Source organism: Callospermophilus lateralis, chromosome 2, assembly GCF_048772815.1.
Source record: "Callospermophilus lateralis isolate mCalLat2 chromosome 2, mCalLat2.hap1, whole genome shotgun sequence".
In the NCBI taxonomy this organism is placed as follows: domain Eukaryota; kingdom Metazoa; phylum Chordata; class Mammalia; order Rodentia; family Sciuridae; genus Callospermophilus; species Callospermophilus lateralis.
The window spans coordinates 5,579,370-5,605,299 of record NC_135306.1 but is presented as its reverse complement, the minus strand read 5'-3'; the positions used below and the strand labels follow the sequence as shown (position 1 = coordinate 5,605,299).

Here is a 25,930-nt window from a genome sequence, read left to right as displayed (position 1 = left end):
GGCAGGGCAGAGTCTATCATGGGAAGAGAAACACCTCTTTGTCCCCAAGGGAATGTGTCCCTGGCCCAGCCCCACCCTGGGCGGCAGCTCTGGGGGTGGGTGGGGACGTGTGTTGGGGGCGGGGGTAGTGCTGGGGCAGCTGGGCCTCGGGGATCCAAAAAGGCCATCTGGAGGGAGAGGCCGGTGGCTTGGCTGAGAACCCCGAGGGCTGGAGCTCTGCCCGGGGTGCTGGGCCGGCTCCCCAGGCCTGGCGTCTCTGAGTGCCCCAACGTGTGCCAACCCGACATCCTCCAGCCGTCAAGGGCTCTGTCACTGTCGGCCACCATGTGACGTGTGCCCCCGCCCGCTGGCACCTGGCCTGCTTGGGCATTCATTTTCTCGCCTTGATTTCCTTGGCTGCCGGCTGGGAGCACCTCACCTCACAGGAGGGACACTGGGGGCCAGGGCAGTGATGGCACCCTGGGGGCCAGTCGCTCAGAAAAAGGGCAGGGCTGGTGTCTTGGGTCTTAGGTCCCCCTCCCACCCGCTCTCCCCGCTTGGTCCACGCTGTCACTCAGGAGAGCCGGCACCCTGTCCCCTGGGGACTGATGGGCACTGCAGGGCTGCTGCCTGCTGGCCACAGGTTCTTCCAGTTCACGCTCTGTTGACCCCACGACACTTGGGCAGCCACCTCTAATTAGCCAGTCAGTCAGCACCAAGGGGGTCCGGGGGGCTGGGCCCTGCAGAGCTGCTTCCAGGCAGGGTGTCCTGCCAGCCCAGGGCATGCTGGGAAGCCACTCCCACCCTCTCCAAGCAGCCTGTGGCCATCTCCCCAAGACTAGACCAACACAGGATTGGGTTGCGGGGCTGAGGCAGGAGAGGATCACCCCTCAGGCATTTAGGGGACTGAGACTTGGTACAGTTCGCCTTGTGACTATGGGCAGGCCCTGTCCCCTCTCAGGCCTTTTAACAATGGCATTGGATGGATAAGTAAGTGCTCCCAAGTCTTTATCAAGGATGCTGCCACCCAATCAATTCTTGGGTCCCAGCGTTAGTAAAACTGAGCGTGAACCCAGCTCTGCCTCTTAATTGCTGTGCAGTCTCAAGCAAGCTACCTGACTTCTCTGAGCCTGCCAATTCTTGTGCACAAAACGGGAAATCATAGCACCTCCACTGGCACAGGCAAGGCCTCAATCTTGGGGGTTGGAGGGTCCTACCCTCCCCCTTAGGCCACCAAGCTGCTCTCAGAAACTCTTCTCATCAGGCAGGAAAAGCTGGGCTGGGCTGGGCTGGGCTGGGTGAGAGTCTACAGAAAGGGCATGCAGTAGTCATGGGTCCTGCAGAGGTGCCCAAGGCCCACCCACCCTAGCAGGGGGTCAGCGCCATGCTGAGTTGACCTGGCCACAGGGGATCCCCAGAGTTCCATGCAGGTGCCTAACCTCCAGGACCCAGCCTTGCTCCGTGGACCCCCGGCCCCCCGGCCCCCCCCCATTTCCCCCGGGGAGGAGCTCTGGGGGAGCAGCTTAGGGGAACCAGTGCCCCTCCCCCTCTCCAAAAAAAGCCCCGAGACCTGCGGAAGGGAGGGTTTGAAGGCAGATGGCTGAGCCATTTTCTGCCTCCATGAGGGCTGATTGAAGGGCAATGAGGCAGCTAATGCGAAGAAAGATAGAAATTTACTTGCTTTAACTTCATACGGCCCACAGTGAAAGAGTTCATTCAGTCGCCGGCCCGCCATATCTGATGGATGAATAAACCATTTGCAGCATCGATCATGCCTCTACATCATGGCTTAGTTCATGGGCCATTTGCTTCCAATTTCTCCTTCCCGGGCTCTGCTTCATGCTTTCTTTCGCTCTCTCCCCCGCCCCCACCGACTCTCTCTCCCTCTCTTCTTCTTCACTCTCTTCCCTCCCCCTGCACCCCCCCAAGATGACATTGGAAGTGAGCCCTCCCGCTGGGATGGATAAATAGATGGCATTGATACTCCGCAACAAACTATTTGTCATTTGAACTGGGCTTTTAGGAGGGGGAGTAAAAAAGAAGGCAGGCGCCGAGCACTTGGAATGCAAAGCAAATGTCATTTTATTTCTATTTAGTTATTTTATTTAATCGGAGCTGTCAGGTGCCCCCAGCAGCTGCCTGCAACTTCCGATGTCGAGGGACCATCCTCCTCCTCCCTATCCGGGCCTCGAGGTCTTCTTGTCTTCCCGTGGCTCCTTCCAAATACAAACACTGTTGTCCTCCACTTCTAAGGAGTGGCTGGAGAAAGTGACAAGGGCCCAGCTGAAAACTGGGGTCACAGTCAGGCACCTGGCTGGGGGCCCTGGGGCTTGGGAGTCCCAGGCAGGTGGGGAAGGGGCTGTGGGCCTGGGAGCCTGGCCAGTCTCTGACACCAGGCTCAGATGCTGGCTCTCTCCCTATGGTCCTCACACTGCTTCTCGGCCCAGGCCACCTCGGCAGCTGGGACAGAGCACGGGATGCTGGGAAGAGCCCTGGGCTGGCTTGAGAGGCATGATTTGGATCGGCCACTTCTCTGGGCCTTAGTTTTCCTTCTGGTCTAGGGAGGTAAGGAGAGGGGTCCTTACCTCCCTGCCTCCCTGAGTCTGTCTTTAAGGTAGGTTCTGGGTTCTTGTTTTCTAATGCACAGACGAAGGGGCACAGGCCCAAGGTCAGGCAGTGCTGGGTGGGGCAGGGTTCCTCGTCTCTGAGCTCAGAAACAGCTGGAAGGACCACATCTGCCCGGCACTAGAGGCTTCCTGGACAGTCACTGTATGTCCACTGCTGAAACAGGAACCAAGGGAAACTGGGATGGGTGGACCCAGCATAGAGCCAGTGGGAAGGGGAGCACAGGTGCGTGGGCCGAGGCACCCCGTGGACTGGGGCCTGTCCTAGAAGGACTCTTACAGGCAGGAGGCTCAGTGCCTGTCACCCGCTGTCCCTTCCCTTGCAGATCCGTTACCATCTGCACTGCACCTTGCATATTGTTCTCTGGTATGTTTTCGAGTCCAGTAAGAATCGGTCTATGCACTTAAATTATGGGGGTTGTCATCCCCCCATTTTACAGATGAGGGAACTGAGGCAGAAGGAAGTAAGGCAGCTTGCTCAAGGCCCCGCAGCCTGAGGTCTTGCCTCTAGCTTGGAGTATTTTCCACCACTCTAAATGCCAACAATCAGGTGTTCCCAGCCTCCAGCTGGACACGTCCATCCATACCTCCAGAACTCACTGCTGCAACTCGGCGCTGGCCCACAGGCTCTGTGGCTTCGCCTGTAGATGAGGCGCTGGGGTCTGGCCTTCTTACCAGACAGGGCTGCTGAGAAGCAAAGGCGATGCGTGAATGGGCTCCAGGTTTTGAAAGGCACAGATGTAAGGGACCCTGTTGGCGGGACATCAGCAAGTGTGCAAAGCAGCTGGGCACAGGAGGAACTTGAGCAGGCAGGTCCCATGGGTCCCTGTCCCCACCACGGCAAGTGCCCAAACCGCAGCCGGTGGAGCTGGGGCCCCCAGAGGCTGCCGGGAATCGAGAGTCCGGGCAGCAGGAATCCCTCCTCCTCTGCCGCAAGACGAGGCCCATTTTCCAACGCGCCCGAGAACAAATATACATAAAGGTTGATGTGTTTTCAAATGGTTTTTGCTTTGCTCTTCTCTTTTCTCCCTGTGAGTATTAACCTCGGGGACCCCGGGGACGGCTCGGCCCGCCGGAGCACCTGCTGGGGTCACGCGCAGTCATTAGCTTTGCGGTCATCGCGGAATAAACCCCAATTCCCGGGCGCCCGCGAGAGCGTGCTTGCGGCTCCGGGAAGCCCGCGGAACGCGGCCGCTCCTGCAAAGTCGCACTTTTTCCTGCCTGACTTGTTTCTCTCCTGCTATTCTACCTCCAGCTGTGGGGGCGTCGAAGAAAAAGATGAGATCAAGTTGAGGGGAAAAATTGTCTGATTTTTTGAGCCCTTTGTTTCCCAGGCCCCTGGCAGCGGGGCCAGCTCTGGGCTGGGGGCTGGGAAGCCTGCTGGACCCGCCGGGATGGCGGGGAAGTGCCTGCCGGAGGCCTCCTGTCCTGGAGAGGGGCGTGGGTGCAGGAGGTAGGGTGCAGCTTTCCTGCCTGGGGGCTCTGCACTCTCCACCCTCCAACCTATTTCTCTTTTGTCAGAACCAAGCGCCTCCAGGACTCTACACAAAGACCCAGGACCCAGCCAAAACCCCCAATACCCCTGACGTCCTTGAGATAGAATTCAAGAAAGGTACGTCGCACCGCACTGCACCCCTGGGACCTGAAGGGGGCTGATGCTCAGGGCTCTGGCCCGCTCTGCTCCCTGCTTGGGTCCTAAGTCCTCTCACCTCTTCTGAGTCCCTGGAAGCCAGAAATCAGGCAGAGGCTTCAAGGTCCCAACAGTTTCCATCCCCAGACGGTGTGATCCATGCACACCTCGCGGCTTGGGAGGGGAATCCAAACTTCCAGCCTCTGAGCAGCCACCTGCCAGATACTCTGGGACTTTGGGAAAGTCACTTGACCTTCCTGGGTCTCAGTTTCCCCATCTGTGACCTGGGGATACAAGGTGCCTGCTGTTTTCCTGGTGTGGAAGGAGGTCCGTATGGGAAATGACCCGCAGCAGAGCTAGCTGGCAAGGGCAGGTGCTCGATGAATGGCAGATCCGATACAGCTGGACTCAAGGGCCCCTCTGCTCCACTTCTTAAGCCTTGGCCAGTCCTAAATTAGCTGCCCAGCTCTGGCCACCCCCCAGCCCCAGGCACAGATGGAGCTGGGGTCGGGGGATCCTGGTCTCCCCTCACCCCGCTGCTGTCAGAGAAATAGTTGCCGGCCTGGTTTGCACGCCCAGCCTTGAGCTGACACCGTGTTCATTGCTTGCTGTGAAGGAGGGAGGGGAAGGCAAGGCATGCCTGATGACAGGAGGAGCAGGACCCAGTTCAGAGCGAGGGTGCCAAGGTCTGAGGAGAGGACCTTCCCAGTAGGCTGCAGAGATCAGGAAAGCTTCCTGGAGGAGGTGGTGCTGAGCAGGAGCTAGGGGAACCAAGAGGAGTTTGAGGCCATCCCAAGCCCAAGGGGGCTAGCCCATCCATCTACACACATCTGCCAGGAGGGGACAGAGACCAGAGAGAGGGGCTCCAAAGCTCAGCCTTTCCCCAGGGCACCTCAGAGATAGGACAGGGCGAGAGAAGCAGTCACACAGCAGTCACACCGGCACCCCTGGGCCTCAGGTGCAATCCCCTGTAACACGAGCCATAGAGGAGATGCTCACAGGTGCTGAGCGGACGCTGTAAGGTCTCCATACTGTTAGTACTCAGTGAGTCTCTTCTGGGCCTTTCCCAAGAGCCCGGCCAAGTCAGTGGGCAACTCCATCACTGTTCAAACCCTTGAATTCCATGTCCCCAAAGACGGGGCTGCTGAGACCTAGGTGGACCCCTGGGCAGCTGGAGTCCTGGGTCCTTTTGTGCCTGCTCCCCAGCCCAGGCCTGGTCTGAAGGCACAGGGTCACCCCTGAGAAGATGGTGGGGCACCAGGCAGCACATCCTGCCCTCCTGTGTGGGAACCCCAAGAGCCCAGGAGAGCAATGGGGACAGGTGAACAGAAGGTGGCTGATGGTCCCTGGCACCAGGCTCTGGCAGTCCTACCTGGAGGGACAGGGCAGCCCTATGGGCTGAGCTGGGGAAGAAACATGATCCATTATGAGGATCTGGGGACAGTCTGGAAGGGAAAAAAAAAGAGAGAGAGGGAGGACCATCCCCCCCCCTCCTGGTCCCCATTCACTCTCTAGTTAATTTATTTGAAGTTTTAATCTAATTATTAACTATTTTAAACGCTAAGAGGCTTTCTGCAGCAGCCGCACCAACAATGTCCCCTCTTCTCCCGGGCAGGCCCCATCCACGGCCCCAGTGAAGGCCCATAATAGGACCCGGGAGGGAGAGAAAGGCAGCGGGGAGAGGCGGGGGGTGGCGAGAGGGGCTTAAGGTTCATTATTGGGCAGACTTACATTTAATAGCAATTTACAACCAAGTTATAAAACCCCTGGAAATGGGGGTTAAGAATGGCGAGGCTGACAGCGGCTTGAGCGAAGCCCCTCCAAGCCGCGGCTGGCTAATAAAGACTCCAAAGCCGCTATTGAGCCCTGATTGGCACCCGATGGCTCGCTACATGGTAATGAGCCGGGCAGATGGGTGGGGGATTAGCGCCAACTTTGAACAGCTTTCCTTTGTCACTGTTACAGCTCTCTTGTTAGCCCTCTAATACATTTATTGCTCATTTCACACCGCTCGGGAAGGTGCCCCTTGCTATTCAAAGTCAACCCCGAACCCACCCACCGCCCCCACCTCGCCGCCCCCCTTGACACGGCCCTTCCTTGCCGAGCCACGACCGCCTCCCTCCTGCCCTCCTGCCACGCTGGACCCCACTTCTCAGAATTCATGGGCGTCCCCGACACCCCGCCTGCCAGAACGGGCACCGGCTCGCCCCCATCAATCACATGGCTGTGTGTGGGTCTGGGGTGTCGGGCTGGGGCGCAGGGGTCCGCCTGACAGACGTGGCAGGGGCTGAGTGTGTGCGCGTGCGCACGCCCAGCCGCACCTCGGCCAGGCGGCCCCGGGCAACTGGTGGGACAGAAGGTGCTCCCTGTGTAAGACAATGGTGGAGCGTGAAATTCAATTAGTTCAGGGCCTGGTTCCAATTTCACAGTCCCTAAATGCAAAAGGGGCACAGAGAATGGGAGGGGGCCTGCGAGCGTTTTTATTGCATTTTCCCTTTCATTCTGGGGGGCTCTCTCGCCCCTTCTCTCCCCCCAGCGGGCCTCAACCTGCACAGGGCTTTGAAGGAGTCATTTGGACTCTATATCTGTCACATGCATTTAAGGCGTTGCAAGGACAGGGAGAGGGCGGGGTGGCGGGCGCAGGCTCCTCTACAGAGCCCAGCTCCAGTCCCAGAGGCCCACTGCCCTCTCCTCCTGCCCCCAGGGGTCCCTGTGAAGGTGACCAATGTCAAGGATGGCACCACTCACCAGACCTCCTTGGAGCTCTTCATGTACCTGAATGAAGTCGCGTGAGTGCCCACAGCCTGCCTGGCCACCCGGGAACCATCCTCTTGGGCAGGCACTAACGGTCACAGCTGGGGTTCAGAGGCTGAGGAGGACAGGCTGTGAACTGGCCCCATAGGCATAGAGTCTCCTGGACCACGGTGATGGGTTTGCCAGGAGAGCCCTTGCAGTCCCTGTTTAAACCCTTTAGCCTACAAAGATGGCAACCAAGGGGTCTGTGGCCTCCTGGGGTTGGTCGGGCAGGGGCTTCCAGCCCGCCGCTGGATCAGGGAAGGAAGATGAGCTTGGGGAGGCGTGGGGCCAGGTTGAACCCAGTCACCCAGGCAGTCCCTTCTCCCCTGGGCCTCAGTTTACTCAACCAGTGGGCACTTGGACCAGGTCCCTGGCTCAGATGTCCTCTGAGTCCTGGAGCCTGAGATGGAGGCTAATGTGCCACACAGGCTCTGGGGTGGGTGCAACCAACCTTGTGCCCTCGGTGTCAGCCCCAGCCCGGCCCTGTGGGTGGCATCTGACCCAAGCCTTGCATCAGTGTCTGAATCCAAGGGACCTCTCCTCCCCGCAGGGGCAAGCACGGCGTGGGCCGCATCGACATTGTGGAGAACCGCTTCATTGGAATGAAGTCCCGAGGTGAGTGGGCCCAGCTCTCCTGCAGTGTGCCACTGCAGCCAGCCCCTAGAGACCCCAGAAGGCCCAGAAAGTTTCTCTCCAGCAAAGTAGGATGATGGCCTCTGCCGCTGGCTTCCCAGAGTGTTATGAGGGGACCTGCCCAAGATTGGGAAGGGCCCTGAGGGCCTGGGAGAGGCTCAGAGGGGCCAGGGCCAGGCCCTGAGGTCACCCTCTCTTGTGTCAGGGGCGGGTCGGCCAGGTTTGGAGGCAGACCGTGCAGGGCCGATTTTGTGGTCATTAAAGCTGTGTCGTGTGGCTCTCCAGACAGGCAGGGCGGGAATCCCGCCAGGGGTGGGCGCTGTGAGCCAGCCCAAGCCCGAGGGCCTGTCCCCGCCTCACCCCTGGTGTGGGGAGAAGCCCCGGACGGCAGGCATCTACTCAGACTGGAGTGGCTGCCACTTTGGCTGAGGGGCCGCTGTCTTGTCTGAGGAACCACAGTCTGATTGCTTTTGTCGCTCGCCATTTCACTGACCTCACCCTCCTCTCCAGGACTCAGTCTCCCCTCCTGCCCAACCAGGGGGTCCCAGGCAGAGCCCGAGGGGCAGCCAGGTGTGGAGCAGCAGTGCTGCTTTCCTTCTGAGGGGCCGCTGGGGGAGAGGACGGGGTCTCAGCAAGCGAGAACCCCAGAACTGGGCGCCAGGACCTGTGGCAGCCGGTGGTGTTGGGTGGGTGTTCACGTCACCTTGTGCAGCGTCGACTCGCGAAGCTCCTGCAGCTGAGCAAGGCCGGGCCAGGGCAGCCAGGGCCCTTTCTCCTGCAGGACGTTTTCACCAACTTCCTAAAATCCCAGGGCCCAGCCAGATTTCAGCCGTTAGCCAGGGTGCTGGTCTGGGAGGCCAGGTGTCCGGGGCTCTGGACCCAGGTTTGCCCAGCCTGACTCAGTGACCTTGGACTTCTCTCTGGGCCTCAGTTTCCCCAGGTGTAATGTAGTCATCCCGAGGCTGGGACTAGAGTCGTCCTGGCTCCAGCCTGTTTCAATTGGAGCCTCGGCGGCTCTCCCCCCTCCTCCTCCCTCAGCTGTTGTCCATGAGAAACCACTCAATGGAAGCGCTGGGGAAGGCCTTGTGGAGAACAATGTTACTAATTAGCTGCTCCTTTTTATCCTGCTCACCTTTGTCTCTTCACCTATTTAACATCTGATTAAATGTCCCTTTGTCTCCACCTGCCCTTGGGAGCAGGCACAATGGTTGTCCTCCAGAGGCAGCTGGCAGGACCTTGGGGACCAGAGGCCAACACCTCACTTTCCAGATGGGGAAACCCAGGGCCAGCAGGGGAGAGCGCTTGCTCCCAGTCCAGGGCAGCAGGACCAGGCAGGCGTGGGGAGGAAGGCCAGGAGAAACAAGATAGGGGAACAGGCTCAAGGGAGGGGCTCCGCAGATGAGGCCAGTCCTCAGGGGATGCCGGGTGGGCACAAAGGCAGCCTAGGCCCTCTGGGTGTGGTCAGTGGGCTCTGGCATGTCCACTACTCTGCCCATTGCCTTGCCCATGGTAGGCATCACTAATCGATCGTGGCAGGCTCCCGCTGACTCCAGATGTGGCTCAGTGGTGTTGGCAGGCACTATGAATTGATCAGGATTGTTACAATTGAGAAATGGCATCCTGCTGGGTGCGGGGGGCAGAACTGTACTGAAGGCCTGGGTAGTACTATCCTAGGAGGACCTCCCGGAGGGGGTGGTAGTAGAACAGACTTCAGTGGGTCAAATGAGAGGGTGGAGCAGGAGTACTCCAGGTGGTGGGTGGGGGCTAGTGGGGGCTGAGCCCCTGCAGAGCTGGGGAGGCACATGGAAGATCCAGTGTTGAGAGTCAAGGTTTGTTTTCTGTTTCTTCTTCTTGATTTGGTACTTGGTATTGAATCCAGGGGTGCTTAACGCTGAGCCACATCCCCAGCTTTTTTTTATTATTATTATTTTGAGACAAGGTCTTGTTAAGTTACCTAGATCCTTGCTAAATTGCTGAGGCTGGTCTCAAATTAGAGATCCTCCTGCTTTAGCCTCCCCAGCAGCGGGGATTATAGGCATGCGTCACTGCACATATCAGGTCAAGCTGTGCCCCAGATTTGAGTCCTGATCTTGGCCCCATTACCATTGGGAAGCCACGGAGCGCCCCGAGCCTTGCTTGACTCCTCCACCTGTGAAGTGGATTGGGGTTGGGTCTGGGTGTCGTCCGGAGCATCATCCCCCAGAAAGGCAGAGTTGTGACATCAACAGCTTGTACCAGCCCCCTTAGTTCTTCACCACTTGTGGAGGAAAACGTCTCGCTGTCCTCACTCGGCACAGGTACTGTGTGACCTATGGGGGGCTGTCCCGAAAAGAACAGAATTTAGTCTGAGAAGCACACCATCCTTGGGAAGGAAATTAGGATTCCAATTCCAAGAGGCTGCTGAATGACCTTAGGCAAGTTGCTGTCTCTCTCTGAGACTTCCACCTGGAGGAGGATCTGTCATTTCCCTCAGAAGTTCCGACTTGATGGCTCTCCTCTCACTTGATGACTTCAGGGAGAGGCCTGTTTTTATTTCTCCACTCCAACTATTTCTCTGTGAGAAAGCAGGGACAGGGACAATGAGTGAGGGGTTGTGGATCCCCGTGATGAGGTATTTATTAAGTGGACAGAAACGGGAGATGCTGATAATCACCAATTATATTGAGGGCATGGCTGGACGGTGCCATTGTCCGTATCTCAGTGTACAAGGGGAATGTCGTTTGTATTGATTTTACAAAGCTCGTAATTGAAATTCGTTAAGGGCTTGTTTTTTCAGGGAGGAGGGGGAGCTAGGGAGTTGGTCAGTGCCAGGACCCAGGCCTGGGGTGGTGTGGTCAGGAGGTGCTAGGGGCCATGGGGTCAGGGACAGAGGGCTGGGAATCTTCGGATGGAGTGGCTCCCCTGTATTGTGGCTGTTCACATCGCCATTATCACATTATCTTTTTAACTCTGGAGGGGGGCTAATTAAGTGAAGTAAATGAAATCAGTGGGGAGGAGAGGGGGAGGCGGGCAGGGGGGAAGCCGAGAAGGAGCCCGCATGTCCTTCGGCTCACCTTCCCCCTCCTCTCTGGCCCAGACCCCTCCAGCCAGCTCTGAGCTGCCCACCCGCCTCCCTCCCTCTCCTCCCTCTGGTCTGCTTCCGGTGCTCATCCCCTGGGACACTTCCCTCTTCCTTCCCCCATCTCACTTCCTCCTCGCCCCTCCACTTTCTGGTCAGGAAGGAAGCAGGGCTGCCCCCCTGTCCAGCCCTCCCAGAGGCTCTGCTCAGCTGGAACATTCCAGACGCAGAGTGTAGGTGACCTGTGAAACAGAGGGGTTCTCTTCCCAGAGGCCTGCGGCGGCCATCCTCAGAGATCCACCCTGTTTTCAGGACAGGCGCCAGGAGCACAGAGGGTGGCTGGGCACCACCCCGACTGGCCTCCCGTCACCATGGCAACCGCCTCCAGCCTCGGCCCTGGTACCAAGAGGGGAGCACTTGGGCTCCGGCCAACCTCCTTCCCCTGGCCTTTCCAAATCCCTTCCTCTGGAGCCTCTGGCCCAGGTGCCTAACACCCACCCACCCCCCCGCTGGCTTGGCAGATCCACTCAATTCTTCCCAGTCGCTCAGCGCGGGCTAACCTGGCAGCCTGGGGCTGATGAGAAGGATTTAAGCCGCAGCAGCTGTGTGGTCCCACCTTCCTCCTTGTCCACTCTCCCCGCCTGCCACCCCCGGCTCCTCATCCTCCTTCCTCGCCTCCCCCACCTTCTTGGCAGTAATTACGGTGTGATTGAAGCTGCTCCGCAGAGCGGTGCTGACACCTCTGTCTTCCCTGTAAACACGGGGAGATGAAAATAGACACTTGGAGCCGCTGTGCGTGTCACTCCGAAGATGTCTGTTGTCTGCTCCTCGGCGACGCGAGGCTCAGCTGTCACGTCCTCCTTCCTTTTGCACAGTGGTTTGTATGCCGACTGTCAAAAGCCAGAATCCATAGTCTTTTAGCATCAGGTTTCTGTCACCAATTTTTTTTAAGTCATTTTTTTTCCCCAGTAGAAACACACAGAAATCATCTGTGCCCCCCACCCCTGCGGAGAGGGGAGAGAGCTTTAAAATGCACACACGCGCGCGCACACGTGCACACACCAGCAGCAGCCTAAAAACCAGTTTTTTGATCAGCCACGATTAACTTTAACACCGCATAAGGAAAGGAGCAAGAACCTAATCAGGCTGGCGGGGCATGGCTGTGGCCCTTCCTGGAGCTGCCTCAGAGGCCCCCAGGCACGGCTGTTCTGGGGGAGCAGGAGGAGGTGGCTCTGCGGGCCCCTCTGCCCCTGGACACTGTTTGTTCTGGGGCTGCTGGCCTTGTTTTCCTGGGGACACCTGTTGTGGGCCAGTGGCTAGGGGACCTTAGGCAAGTCAAAGTTCTCGCTGTGTCCGCCCCTCTCTGGCCTGTGGTGAAATAATGCCTTGAGGTTGGCCCTTCGCATTCCTCTGGAAACACCCCATGGGTGTGCATGGCCTGCAGGGACAGCTGTCTCCACTTACCTTCAGGCAGGTCTCAGAGGAAGAGCCGCAGAAACTTGGCAACCTGTGTTCTCCAGGCAGGTTGCCCACCTGGGGCTCAGAGAACTCATAAGAGGGGCCAAGTTCCCCAGCAAAGCCAAGCGGGCCCTCTGTAAAGGAGGAGGTGGTAAGATGCGGTTCCAGCCCCAGCTCTGCAAATATGGCTCGGCCTTACAGTTGTCCCAGTCAGGAGAGAGGCCCAGGGCGGCTGCCTGGTCCCTGGGAGCTGCAACTGCAGAGGCTCCTGCTACCGGCCTGCCCAGGACAGCGCTGCCACCACTACCTGTGACTGGTGCAAGGGCGGGTTTTGCAAGTTTCTAGTTTTTTTCAAAATGTACCAAAAAAAAAAAAAAAAAAAAAAAAGAAAGAAAGAAAGAAAAGAAAAAGGAAATCATTAGGAGACCTGACTCAGACCCAGGAAGTACTGAGTTGCTGCTCTGCCAGGATGAGAGGTGCCGGCTTCCTACGCATCTTGGTGGCTCCTGGGAAATGACTCTGTTCTTGGTGGTGAAGGTTTAGGGTAATTGAAAAGTTGGCCTTGAGCCTCGTCAGCATTTCTGCTGTGTTTGGGGACAGGTGTTCCCAACCTCCTGTGCTCAGCTCCTCCTAAACACACTGCTGGACTATTAGGTGGTGGATTTGGTGGCTTGTGTGGAACCATCCTGTCCCCCAAAGAGTGGCCCCGGCTTCTGTGCTGAGTTCCGGTGTCTCCTGTTCTCAGGCCGCTGCAGTGGCCCTTCTGTACCACTCCTCCTGTCCTCCCTCCATCAGGCTCTCTGCCCCTCTAACGTGCAGAAGCCGACACTGGAGCCTGTTTGAACGTACTTACAAGAGTGACGATGTGTCCCGAGGGAGTTGAGGGCTTCAGCCTCCTGTATAAAGGGGGTGTTAGCGGGGCCATTTTCCGTCCACAGGTCACAAGCAGAAGAACAGTGGAGATTGCACAAGAGCTGCAGCCTCTACAGTGAGTGGGGGGAGGGCACGTGATGACCAGATCCGCGCCCCGTCTCTGTGGGGTTTGACCTCCGGCTCAGCCGAGACCTCGGACCTGGGTGTCTCCATCATGCTCAGGACCATGAGAGGGCAATGAGGGCCATGAGAGGCAACCTGGAACCAAGACGGGAGGCTAGGACGCCACTCCTGTCCCCCTCTGGTTGGCTTGGACGAGTCACTGCCCTCCTGGGGCAATTCTCAGAGGAGGAAACTTCTAGTTTGTAACATGAGATGCTCACTGATAGCCTTCCCCATGCCCCGTTAGGATTTCAAAGTCAAGAATATTCTCCCTGCTGGTTTAGTTTGGTTTTGTAAAAAGGGGAGGGGCTTAACTATAATCGAATATGCCTAACAAAACATACCATTTAACTATTCCTGAGCATAGGGCATAATTCAGTGGGATTCAGTACATTCAGATGGTCAAGCAGCCGCCACCACTGTCCACTGGCAGGACCTGTCACCTTGCAAAGCTGAAACTCTGTCCCCATTAGACACTAAGTCCCCTGCTTGTCCTGCAGCTCAGCAGCTACTTTCTGTCTCTATGTGTGGCTGCTCTGGGGTCCTGTGGAGTTCAGTGGGGTCTGTCCTTGGCGTGTAACTGGCTGACTGCACTCAGCGCCAGTCCTAGGTCATCCCTGAAAGTCCTTCCTTGGGAAGGTGGAGCCGAGTTCCATGGTGTGGCTGGACTACAGTGTTGTCCTCTGGCCAAGGGCGTTGGGCGGCCTCCTATCTGGGGCCCTGTGCATGTGCTCCTGTGGGTGTGTGAATCCTAGTGTGGAGAGGTGACTGACATCCTGCCTCTAGTGTTATGTGGTCAGAGGAAGAAAACTTTCAGGGTGGAATGTGTGGGGAGGGGGCTACTGTCCCTCCCATCAGAACAGTGGACACAGGACAGAGGCCACACTGCCTGTCCAAGAAAGGTTCTGGGCCAGCCAAGCATGGATGACGATCCTGCCTCACAGTCTCCGTCCTCAAGCGTAGCAGGACGGACCTAGTCCAGCCCAGGAGCAGGCACTTCTGCATCACTTTGGAGACCATCTGGCCCAAGCAGGTTGACAGGGGGGAGGAGACTTGAGCAAGGGTCATGCCCTTGACCCTCTGGGTTTGGGCCTCCAGGGTCATTTGGCCCACAGGGCAGCAGACAGCACTGGGCCAGGGACTCGGGGGCTCCTAGCTCTACCTTGGGCAAATCCCCTCTCCTCCAGGGCTCAGTTTCCCCATCTGTACAGTGGGGCCAGCCCAGGTGCTCACGTGGGCCCCAGGCCACTGATGGAGGGCGCATGCATGTACACACGGGCGCATGTATGTGCGTGCGCGCTCCGCCGTCCCCCTCCCTGGCTCCCTGGTGGAAGGAAGGAAGGGATATTTGGGGCCCTGGGCTCCACCGTAGTTGGTTTAATTACAGGTTTTCAGCGCAGGCCGGTGGGCATGCATTGGGAAGGGGGGGAACTGCTCCGAAACCCTGTCATTTTCCAACGTCTGCGGGCCTCTTCAAAGGGGGGCATCTAGACATTTTCTCCACAAGCCGCAGAGTGGACTGTCGTGGCCCCAGCATGAGCATAATGACAGGCGCATTTTGCGGCAAGCTGGGAGTGAATGGGTCCGACCGGCTTGTCTCCTGTCAGATGAGTCATTATTATTTTTTTTTTTTTTTTTGTCATTTGCTGACAGTTTGGGTTTCATGTGTTTCTCTCTTTTTTCTCCTTTTCCCCCTGCCTGGAAAAATGGCTAGGTATCTACGAGACCCCAGCAGGGACCATCCTTTACCACGCTCATTTAGATATCGAGGCCTTCACCATGGATCGCGAGGTGCGCAAAATCAAACAGGGCCTGGGCCTGAAATTCGCGGAGCTGGTATACACTGGTGCGTGACTCTCCCTCCGTCCCCCAGCCCCACCCCCACCCCAGGCACTCGGGGCCTCCCTCCTGGCCCACGCGCCCACTGCCTGCTGGAGGAAGGTGCAGGCTGAGGCGGTCTGGGAGGCCAGGGAGGAGGCAGGGAGAAGGGAGGCCGATGCCTCCCCCTGGGATTGGTAAGAGCAAGGTCAGGGAAGTGTCCCGTCTCATTCCCAAGGAGCCAGCCTGCAGCAAGATGTGCCAGGTGCTGGTGCCATGGGGAACACAGGCCATCCCTCATGTTGCCCAGGAAACCTGTATCTCATTTTATTAGAGATAAGAAAACAGAAACCCAGAGAAGGAGTTTGTTCCAAATGACCTAGCCAGAGTGGCCCAGCAGGGTCTGACCCTGAGTCAGACTGTCCCCAGGCAGAACCTGGAGCCACTCTGGTTACTGCCTGAGGGAGCCGCTGGACCAGGAATCCAGTCTGGACTCAGCATGGAACCCAGGGCCTCCCCGTGCTGAGCAGGCACTCCACCCTGAGCCACATCGCAGCCCTTTCTGTTTTATTTTGAGATAGGGCCTCCCTAAGTCGCCAGGTTGGCCTTGAGTCTGTGGTCCTTCTGCCTCAGTTCCCAAGTTTCTGGGATTTATAAGTGTGCGCTACTGCCCCCAGCAGGAGCCAGATCTTGACCATGAAACCACTGCAGTGGCCACAGGCCCAGGCATAGTCCATGAGTGGAAGAGTCAGAGGGTGACATTGGCACCCACCTTCCAGGCCAGCAGACCCAGCCCCACGCCTTGCCCATGAGCTGGAATCAGGCCTGCTGACGCCCATGTTGTACATCAGGGATTCCCCCGAATCCAGCCATCACCTGTTCTTGTTCAGCCCGTGAGCTAAGAATCGTTTTTATGTTTTTTTTTAATATTTATTTTTAGGTATTTAGATGAACACAACACAATGCCTTTATTTTTTTATGTGGTACTGAGAATTGAACCCGGGTCCCGCCCAATGCTAGGCGAGCGCTCTACTGCTGAGCCACCATCCTGCCCCTGGTTTTTATGTTTTTATTTCATTTATTTATTTATTTTTGGTCCTAGGGATAGGGATTGAACCCATGGGTGCTTTACCACTGACCTACATCCCCAAGCCCTTTTTTTTTTTTTTTAATATTTTATTTATTTATTTATTTTAGTTTTCTGCGAACACAACATCTTTGTATGTGGTGCTGAGGATCGAACCTGGGCCGCACGCACCCAAGCCCTTTTTAAATGCATTTTTATTTTGAGATAGGGTCACACTCAGTTGTTTAGGGCCTCTGTAAGTTGCTGAGGCTGGCTTCAAACTTGTGATCCTCCTGCTTCAGGCCCCTGAGCTGCTACGATTAGAGGTGTGTGCCCCCAAACCTGGCTTACATTTTTAAATAGTTGGGAAGCTATTTTATGACTTGTGAAAATTCGACAAACTTCATATTTCAGTGTCCATAAATGATTCTAATGGGACAGCCATACTCTTGGTGTCCATGTGGCCTGTACCTGCTGTCTAGGGTTTTGATGCTGAACCACTGAGCCACATCCCCAGCCCTATTTTGCATTTTATTTAGAGACAGGGTCTCACTTAGCACTTTGCTGTTGCTGAGGCTGGCTTTGAACTTGCCATCCTCCCACCTCGGCCTCCCAAGCTGCTGGGGTTAGAGGCAAGCATCACCATGCCCAGCTGTCCAGTAGTTTTGAGAAACCAAAGGACCCACAGAGCCTAAAGCATTGGCCTTCTGGCCAGACACAGAAGATATTTTCTGACCCCCAGTTTGGAATAGTCACGTCTTTGATTTGGGGAGTTGTTTCTAACAGTCCTGTGAGCTGTTGGGGGTCAGGCTGCTGCCTGAGGGTGACCGTGACACCGTGATGACCACCATCGCTCCCTGAGCCTTAGCTCCCCTCTCCTCCTGCCCTTCCAAGGTCCACCATAGCTCCTCCCAGAGTCTCGGGGGCGGGGACCATGGGCTGGAGTCACTTCTCACTGCATTGTTGCTCACAGCTTTGAAGCTGAGACCCCCTTGCCAGGTACAGGTGTTTAAATGCCATTGTTTCCTGCGGGCTTGGGAGCACCACAGGATTTCAGCGCTGCAAGGTAGATTTTGGTTACAGAGTGGGAGCATCATTAAGACGTGGCGGGGTGCAGCAGAGGAGCGGGCACTGGCCCTGCTGCTCAGGGGGTGTCCGTAGAAGCCAAGCGGCCCCTTGCCCAGTGCGGCTCTGGCGTTGCTTCCCCTGCTCCCCCGCTGCCAGGCCCTGGACTGGGAACCAAGGGCCGCTGTCTGACCATAGCTGAGGCTCAGGCAAAGACAGTCATCGAAGGTCATGACGCTCTGTGTGGTGGCCTTGACCTCAGCACAGGCTGGCCTCAGATACTGAGTTCTTGGTCACTCCAGTGGATCCCAGGGAATCCTTATCAAGGAGTGGCCAGGGTGCCACAGCAAGGACAGGGGAGCCCTGGGTGTCTGGGGCACAGGTTGGCCCCGGGCTGCGGGCACCATGCCTCTGCACCACACTGCCTGGGTTAGGAGCCCTCTAAATCCCAAAATGAGCTACAGCTATTAGGAGATTTGAAAGCAAACAAAACCACAGTGGAGGAGAGGGAGGATGAGGAGTCGGGCTCACCCCAGGTGGTTCTGGCTGGCATGGACTTTGCCAGGTCCTGCGATGTCCCGGCCCCACAGGCCTCCCAGCCAGCCTCCAGCAGCCACCATCCCCTCACAGCCCCAAGGGGGCCATTTATGTGATTTCTCCCAAGGGGCATATAGAGCTGTAGGGCTTGGCCCCAGCACCCCACTTTCCCTCCCTGTGCCTAGCCCTGGGCTTGGTCCCAGCACCCCACTTTCCCTCCCTGTGCCTTGGCTTCTCATCACCCCGTCTCTCGCGCTCCTGGGGAGGACTGAGCACATGGACCCTGTCCAGCCTCTGATCAGGGCAGGAGTGGAGAAGCCACTGGATTCTGAGTGTGGAGGCCGGAGACGGGGTCAGGCCTCTGGCTGGTTTATGTCCTTCCTCCCTGAGCCTCCGTTTCTGCTCCTGCAAACTGCAGGGTGCCAGGCACGGGGCAGCTGGCTCTCTTCCCAGTCCTGTATGGCTCCTCTGCAGAGCCACCACTCTGCCGCAGCACCTAGCTTCCCTGGTGCCCGGTGGCCTCAGGGCACGGGGTGGGGGGAAACTGAGGCACAGGAGCAGGGGGAGGCCCTTCACGTGCCAGGCCCCTCCCCTCCATGCCCCGACTTCTGTGACCACCGCCTCCCTGCCTCTGCCTGGCCGTGTCTGGGCAGCTCCCTCTCCCCATCCCCTGTCCCAGATGTTCTGGTCTCCCTGCAGGACCCCAGCTGCAGTCCCCTGGAGGAGACCAAGGGAGGAGCAGGTCATTTGGGGGGCGTAGCTCACCTCCTCTCCCCTCTCCTCAGTTTCTTCAGCAGTGAAATGGGTACAATGCACAACTCCACGGAGTCCCAGGTAGAAGGACCATGTGTGTAGAGGGCTGGGCTGGGCCTCGAGGGCACCAGGAGGGGAGCCTCTGCGGCTCAGCCCCAGGCCCCACCCACAGCACAGGCGGGTCTCCCCCATGCAGCTTGGGCCAGTGTCACTGTCCTCATCCCAGGCCAGGTCCACTGGGAAAAGAAACCTGAGCCAAGGACCCCCACCAGGTGGAGGCAGGAGATAAAGCGCAGGCCAGTTGCCCCACTGATCTCTACCCCACTATCTCTAGCTCCGTCTCCACTGCCTTCCAGCCTGGGAACTTCATGGGCTAATTATCCCAAATAAAATAGACAGGGAAAAGGACACTGTCCCCTCCCATGGGGGTCCAGTGGTATGCTGGGGAAGCCCGGGCTAGACTTAAGAATGTTCCCTCAGACCTGGGTTCCTCCGTGGTCTTGCTGTGTGGTTTGGACAGGCCCTTTCCCTCTCTGGTGGAAGTGCTGGCAGAGGTCATGGTGCCAAACGGCAGATCAAAGCTCCCAGTGCCCTGGGCGTGCTCTCACCGCCTGGAGAGCAGTTAGTCTCTCGTCACAGGGGCCTTGAGTCACCTGTGGAGGCTGGGATGGGACACTGCAGAGTGAGGACCCCACCTCTTCCCCCATACCTCTGCAAGTCACAGGACCCCACCCAGAGGCCTGCCCCTTTCCCACGGAGAGCTGAGCGCTGCAGGTACCCCCAGGCCCTGCTCCAACAATAGCCAAGGTCCCTGCGCTGACCCAGCCCCTTATCAGGGCAGGGATCTCGCACCATCTGGCCTGCAGCTGCCCCCAGGTGGGCTCACCTTCCCAGCTCTGTTTCACAGAAACCCTACTCCCGGGGCTGTCCCTCCCCCAGCCCTGGCCACCGAGGCCAGGACAAATGAGACTGAGCACCTGGAGCTCATGGGGGCATTTCTCAGGCCTCCTGACTCTCCAGCCATGGAGGAGAAAGCTGCTGGCTCAGGGCAGGAGGCAGAGCCCAGGCCCCACTGGCACCATGCGTGCCTGTGGCCCCTCCCCAACCCCGCTTGCTCGGCCGCAGTGCAGGCTGCTCACATGGAGGCCCAGAGCTGGTCCAGGTGAAGGACTCGGTGTGGGCCTCTGTTTGCCTAGTGAAAATGCTAGATGCTAATACCAGTGGCCTTAGAGGGTGGTTCAGTGACTCCTGGGGCCCGCCCAGCCAGGCCCAGCTCTTCCCAGAAGCAGCCCTGTCCCCCCACTCACAGGTGGGGAAAGGGGGCGAGGAGGCGAAGGCCATGCACATCCTTGGTCGGTCTGACCTGAACCACCACCCAGCTGCCTGTCCTGGGCACCTGTGCTGCTTAGCCCCAGGGGCATGGGCCGGAGCCAAGTGTCCCTTGCCTGGCCATGACACTGCCTAAGTGTCTGTGGCCACTGTCCTCTTGACCCTGAGGAAGGGACTGCATTTCAGGGATAAGAAATTCCCCTCCTCACCCATACGCCCTTTGCAAGGTCACAGGACAGGGGTGGGGAGCATGTTCCTCTCCGGCCATTTACAAATCACATCCTTCCCGTAGCCCCGTCCTCCCGGGCCCTGGCCGAGGCAGGCAGCAGGGACCTTCCCTAGTGTCCTCGTGTTTTCCTCCCCGCAGGTTTCTGGCACAGCCCTGAGTGTGAATTTGTGCGCCACTGCATCGCCAAGTCCCAGGAGCGGGTGGAAGGGAAAGTGCAGGTGTCCGTCTTCAAGGGCCAGGTGTACATCCTCGGCCGGGAGTCCCCACTGTCTCTCTACAACGAGGAGCTGGTGAGGTAGGTGCCCCCTCTCCACCTCCTGTCCAGTGTCACATCTAAGGGCTTCCTCAGTAAATGTGTGCCAGAGCACTTGTCAGATGCGTGCCCAGAGCAGGTGAGGTGTCGAGGAGGACCACTACCTGGGTACCAACCTAACCATCCCCGGAATGTGGAATGAGAAAGATGGCAATGGATTGGGAGGCAGGACAGGGTGCCATGGCTGGTCTAAAACTGGGGTTGTGGAGATGCTGCCTCGATTGGAACCGCAGGAGTGAACCTGAGGGGGCGGTCCAGGGAGAGAGCTATGCAGACGTCCTGAGCCTGGCCGGGCACCATGGCGCTCACCTGCCATCCCAGCGGCTCTGGAGGCTGAGGTAGGAGGATTACGAGTTCAAAGCCAGCCTCAGCAACTTAGCAAGACCCTTAGCAACTCAATGAGACCCTGTCTCTAATATGAAAAGGGCTTGAATGTGGTTAAGTGCCCCTGGGTTCAATCCCTGATGCAAACAAACATCGTGAGCAGACAGATTTGACAAGGTTAGGAGGTGGCTCTGAAGGTCCTTGGATGTGGAGGGAGGTGGGAGGCCCAGGTGTCCTGGTTTGGGGGGCCATGAGCAGCATGGGGGTAGCGATCACCGAGTCCAGGGGATGTCCCTGAAGGCTCATGCATGTCGGCTTAGATGCCTTGAGCGCAGGTCTTCTGAGGCAGCCCGCAGAACCAGCTTGGCTGAGGACACGTGGGTCTCACAAGGGGGGAAACTGGGCTGAAGCCTGGGAGCGCGGCAGGCATGCTGGGCCACGAGGCGGCCACCCAGAGGAGGGGGCCAGCCACAGAGCCTCGAAGAGCTTCCCCCCCAGACCAGGCGGTGCAGGGAGCTGGGGGCCAGGGAGAGCCGAGTCTTATCCACTCCTGGGCTTGCAACAGCCTGGGGGCTCTGCCTTCCCTGGGGAGCCAGGTCTCCTTCGGAGGTCACCTGGCCAAACCAGGGTGGGGAGAACCCCTGAGGGACAGACAGCCCCACCTGGCATGGGCCCCAACCCCGGCCCAGCTCAGCCCAGGCCAGCTCTTCCCTCCCGGAGGCCGGTTGGGAATTAAGGTACGAGTTTTGTTTAGCAGTCAATATTATTTTTTTCTTTCCCTTCTCCTTGCCATGTTGAGTTGCCCCCCCTTCAATCTTTCTAAACACTTTATAAGCCATAAATATAACCGAATCAGTTTAGATCAGTCGGGGTAAATGTCAAATTATCTTCTCTCTTTCTCTCTCTGGCTCTTTCTTCCCTCCCCCTCCCAATCAGCAGCCTCTAATAATCTGTCCAACCCTTCATTAAGCCTTACAGTCTCACTGAGGGAGATTAAATGAATAAAGTAAAAAGGGAAAGGGGGAAAAAAGAGAAAAAAGCAGAAGCATTTATTCTCACTGTGTCTCCGACCATTTCCCTTTTCTTTTTGATTTCTACATCGCTGCCTTGAAAGCCCCTGAGTGACAGCCTCACGGGGACCAGCGAGGAAGCCGCGAGAGGTAGCAGAACTGGAAATGCCGCGGCACAGTGGGTAGAAAGTAACGTAATTATAGAGCAGGTCAGAGCCACTCGAATGAGCAAAAATAAAAGCACAGAGGTTTTCTGCAGACCGTCAGGGGAGGCGAAAAAAATCATTGTAAACTCTTTTTCCACCTCCCCCCACAACATACCCCAAACCACAATTTTAAAAAGAGGTTTTTCTTTCCCCAGAAACACCTCTTGGAACTCTTGGTGGCCTCGTGGGACAAGCCTGTTCCCAGTGGGCTCCTCTTTGCAGGGGTTGTTGGAGCCGTCTAGAAGGGCCCCACCTTGGATGGGGTTGGGAGAATTTGGAGATTTTGTGATTGTTTGGTGCCAGGGATGCTTTGCCACTGAGCCACATCCCCAGACCTTTGGATTTGTTTTGTTTTGAGATAGGGTCTTGCTAAGTCGCTGAGGTTGGCCTCAAACTTGCCATCCTCCTGCCTCAGCCTCCCAAGCTGGTGGGATTACAGGTGTGCACCACTGCACCTGGCAAGAATCTGTTTGGACTTGGGAGGGGCGGTGGTCAAGGACAGTGCGCCTTGTGGACAGGGAGGGGAAGGACTCTGCAACCCATCTTTTCCAGGCTGAGTCCTGGTCCTTGCAAAGTGGGGGATATGAGGAGGGGGGAGGCTGGACGGGGGGAGGCTGGACAGGGGGAGGCTGGACGGGGGGAGGCTGGACTGGGGGAGGCTGGACGGGGGGAGGCTGGCTATCCAAGGCCTGTTCTGTGGTTTGGTGGAGGGGGTATTCAGACATCCGTTTCCCCTCACACCACCCCAAGCAAGGTCTGCTAAAGCAATTTGAGGAGGCTGGTGGTCTGGTTTGGCCCAGGCTTTCCTTAGTGAGGGGTGTATGGAAGCCCAGCAGCTGCTCCCCTGCAGGAATGGGGCCCTGGAGATGGGGGGTGGGGTTAAGGGAGGAGCAGCATGGGTGGCTTCTGGAGCATTCCATGTCCCTGCTGCAGGGCCTGGGAGGCAGGGCCCAAGCCCCGCACAAGATGCAAGGTCTGGCAGGACAGAGCAGAGTTTGCTCACAGTCCACCAAGAGCCACAGCTTCAGAACTGCAGAAAGTGGCAGATTCCCTCCCTCTCCCCAAAGAGGGGACAGGCCACCTCCTTGTCATCAAGAACCTTGAGACTGAGGTCATCCTGAGGTTGGAGTTCTGCAAACATGAAGACAAGTGACTGATTCTGAATGGGACATGTCGGGGACCCCTTGCTCTCAGAAGCTCAGGGTGGCCTGGTAGAGTCGGCCTGAGACCGAGGTGCCCCAAGTGCGGTTACTAACCAGGCACTGGGTAATGGGTCACCTGGGCCCATGTCCGTGGTGGACGCCCAGCCTGGACAAGGCAGTGTGCTCGACAAGTCCCAGCCGTGGTGCCCTGTAGAGCCGGCTGTGTCGCTGTGAACGGCCACCACTGAGAACGGCCACCGTCGGCCGCATTCGCAGCACAGACTGCAGCCCCAGGAGCCTGTGTGAGGCTCCCCCACAGTGGCAGCAGAGCCAGCCTGCGGACCCAGCCTGACAGGCTTGAAGGACTGCCGTGGGGGTGGGGTCGGGGGAGAAGGCTGGAAGAGGAAGGCTGTCGGGTCTGGAGGGTGGCGCCTGCGGAGGGCGTCCGCAGCCTGTGACTGGCACTGTTCAGGTGGTGGACGCCCAGGTTCCAGGGTGGGTTAGGGGGACTGGCTTGGGGACAAGCAAGGGAAACCGTGACTTTACTGAGATGCTGGTGCTGTAGCTGTTGGCTTCCTTGCAGCTTGAGAGGGACCATCGGGCTGCTCCAGTCTGTGCCCCTTTGGGCCACTGAATGTCCTCCACTTTTCCTGGATCCTCTCTGAGCCGCCCACCGCCCTGGGGCAGAGCTGGCTCGGAGGCCTCCTTGGTTTGCACATGGCACGCTCTGGCTCAGAGGAGGATTCCATGGGGTCGGTTCTGACTGAGTCCCCTCCCGAGACCTGGCAGCCCCCTGCCTGTCACTGCGCACAGGAAAGAGGCTGCTGGGAGCCCTGTGGGACCTTGTGGCCCGTGCCAGCCCAGAGTAGGGCTCCTGGAATCCTGTGAAAAGCCACAGTGCGGGAGCCGGGGGGACCCACAGAGGCCTGGGTGTTGACAGGGTGGAGCTCCCCGGCCCCAGCTGTCCTCTGATTGGGGACAAGGCCCTGTGGGCTGACAGGCATCCACCTTCCTTGCAGCATGAACGTGCAGGGTGATTATGAGCCCCTGGATGCCACCGGCTTCATCAACATCAACTCCCTCAGGTGAGAAGCTCTGGGCCCTGGGTCCTCAGAGTCCCCAGATGCAGGGGGAGGGGGGGGACAGGCTCTGATGGGACCTTGACTCCCCTGATGGCCGCCCTGCCCCGGACAAACCTACCTTCTTGTCCATGTGCCCACGGTAGCCCCCACGCCTGCTCCGCACCCAGCTACTCCCATCCTCAGTGGGGCCGAAGGCATCTGTGACAGCCAACAGCTGCAGCAGAGCCTGGGGTCCCGGTTCCTGGCTCCTGTCCTGTCCTGTGCCTCTGACACTCACCCTGGCCCCTCCAACCCCAGGGCTCCTCTGTGAGCTCTGCTGGGCAGGGTAGACGAGGAAATGGCTTAGCAGTACAAAGTAGCCATTATGTCACCTGGGCTGAAGGTCTAGTGGGATACCCCCCTAGCCACATGGCTCTCCACCACTCGGGAGGTTGATGTTGTCTGAAGCCCCTCAGACCCAGGTTCAAGTCCTGGCTTTGCAGTAGGGTCTCAGACCCCTTCCCAACCTCTGCGAGTCACAGTGAGGGTGTTAAATGCACCTGCTCACAGGTGCAGGGAAGGCTCCATGTGACCTCAGGGAAATCAAGCACATGACAACCCTGGCACACGGGAAGAGCCCAGTCCAGCAGCAGGTGCCCCCTGCCCAAGGCCAGTGTCCTTCAGGGCACACAGGGTCATTCATTACCAGCAGCTACTGCTGACTAAGCCCCCACCCCCAGGCTCAGTCCTAGGTGCCTCACTTAATCCTTACCCAAATTTGCAGTTCCCTGGAAACAGTCTCTGAGTGGTTAAGTAACTTATCCTGGGTCACCCAGCTAGGAAGTAGAAGGCCTGCCCGTCCAGCTTTGGGGTCAGGAAGAAGGTTAGAGCAATGTGTCCTGGGACAGAGCCACCCTTCTCCTCCAGAATCAGTCTCTCTTCCCTGGAGCCACCTCAGACACTGACTCCAGCAGGACCTCCCTGCAGTCACCTCCCCCTCCCCCACCCTGTACGCCCTCCTGTGTATTGGATGACTCTGTGAACCCTTTTAAATGGCCCAGCACACACCGGGATTTCATAATGGCCTCTTCCTTTCTCCCATTGCCAGTTAAATGCTTTGTCTTCAACAATGACAAACATGTTTTCCCCCTAAGATAAATTAATTACCTTACCCTGATTGGAGGGCAGGAGGGGCCAGGATGGGAGAGTGGAAAGAAGAAAAAGACAACTTCTCCAACATCTTAACACACAGCTGCCCCCCGGGGTCCTGCCTGGACTAATTGAGCTGAGTGCCCTGTTGTCACTGTTGATTTACATTTTTCTTTGTTTTGAATCTGGTTTACAGGCTGAAGGAATATCACCGGCTCCAGAGCAAGGTCACCGCCAAATAGAGCCAAATAGGCCTGCTGACAGCGAGGAGCAGGGCCTCCTCACTCTGCCCTTGCCCAAGTACAGGCGCTAATTGTTGTGATCATTTGTAATTGTGACTTGTTCTCCCGGCCTGGCAGCCTCGAAGGGTTGCCCTGGGCCCCAGCTTTGTTCCCTGGTCCCTTGTAGCCTGAAAAAGTGGTCATTGAAGAGAAGGGTGGGGGTGGCTGCAGGGGGAGCTGTGAAATGACAATAAAAAAAAGATATATTAGTCTTTTGTTTCTTTATTTCTACCGAGGGGTGAGTGTGTGTGTGTGTGTGTGTGTGTGTGTGTAAAATCGTGCTGTCCTTACCCAACCTGTGTTTTCTGATTCAAGGGCAGAGAGGGTGTTTACTGGCAGAACGGACCCCTGTCTCCTCCAGGAGAAACTCCAGAAGTCCCGGTGCAGGGCAGACCCCAACCCAACAGCCTGGGAACTTGTCTCCAACAGTGACC

At 57.7% G+C, this 25,930-nt stretch overlaps 1 protein-coding gene across 2 annotated transcripts in view; it reads left to right on the top strand.

Annotated features, from left to right (window-relative positions):
* Ass1 (argininosuccinate synthase 1) overlaps nt 1-25,680 on the top strand; it is a 45,578-nt gene extending 19,898 nt beyond the window's left edge. For both annotated transcript variants that reach the window (XM_076843080.2, XM_076843081.2), the window contains 7 exons: nt 4,125-4,215; nt 6,938-7,022; nt 7,580-7,644; nt 14,928-15,059; nt 20,149-20,305; nt 24,025-24,090; nt 25,412-25,680. In XM_076843080.2, the coding sequence (XP_076699195.1) occupies nt 4,125-4,215; nt 6,938-7,022; nt 7,580-7,644; nt 14,928-15,059; nt 20,149-20,305; nt 24,025-24,090; nt 25,412-25,457 (642 nt within the window). In that variant the 3' untranslated portion in view covers nt 25,458-25,680. The remainder of the gene's footprint in view (nt 1-4,124; nt 4,216-6,937; nt 7,023-7,579; nt 7,645-14,927; nt 15,060-20,148; nt 20,306-24,024; nt 24,091-25,411) is intronic.
* The last annotated feature ends 250 nt before the right edge of the window (nt 25,681-25,930 follow it).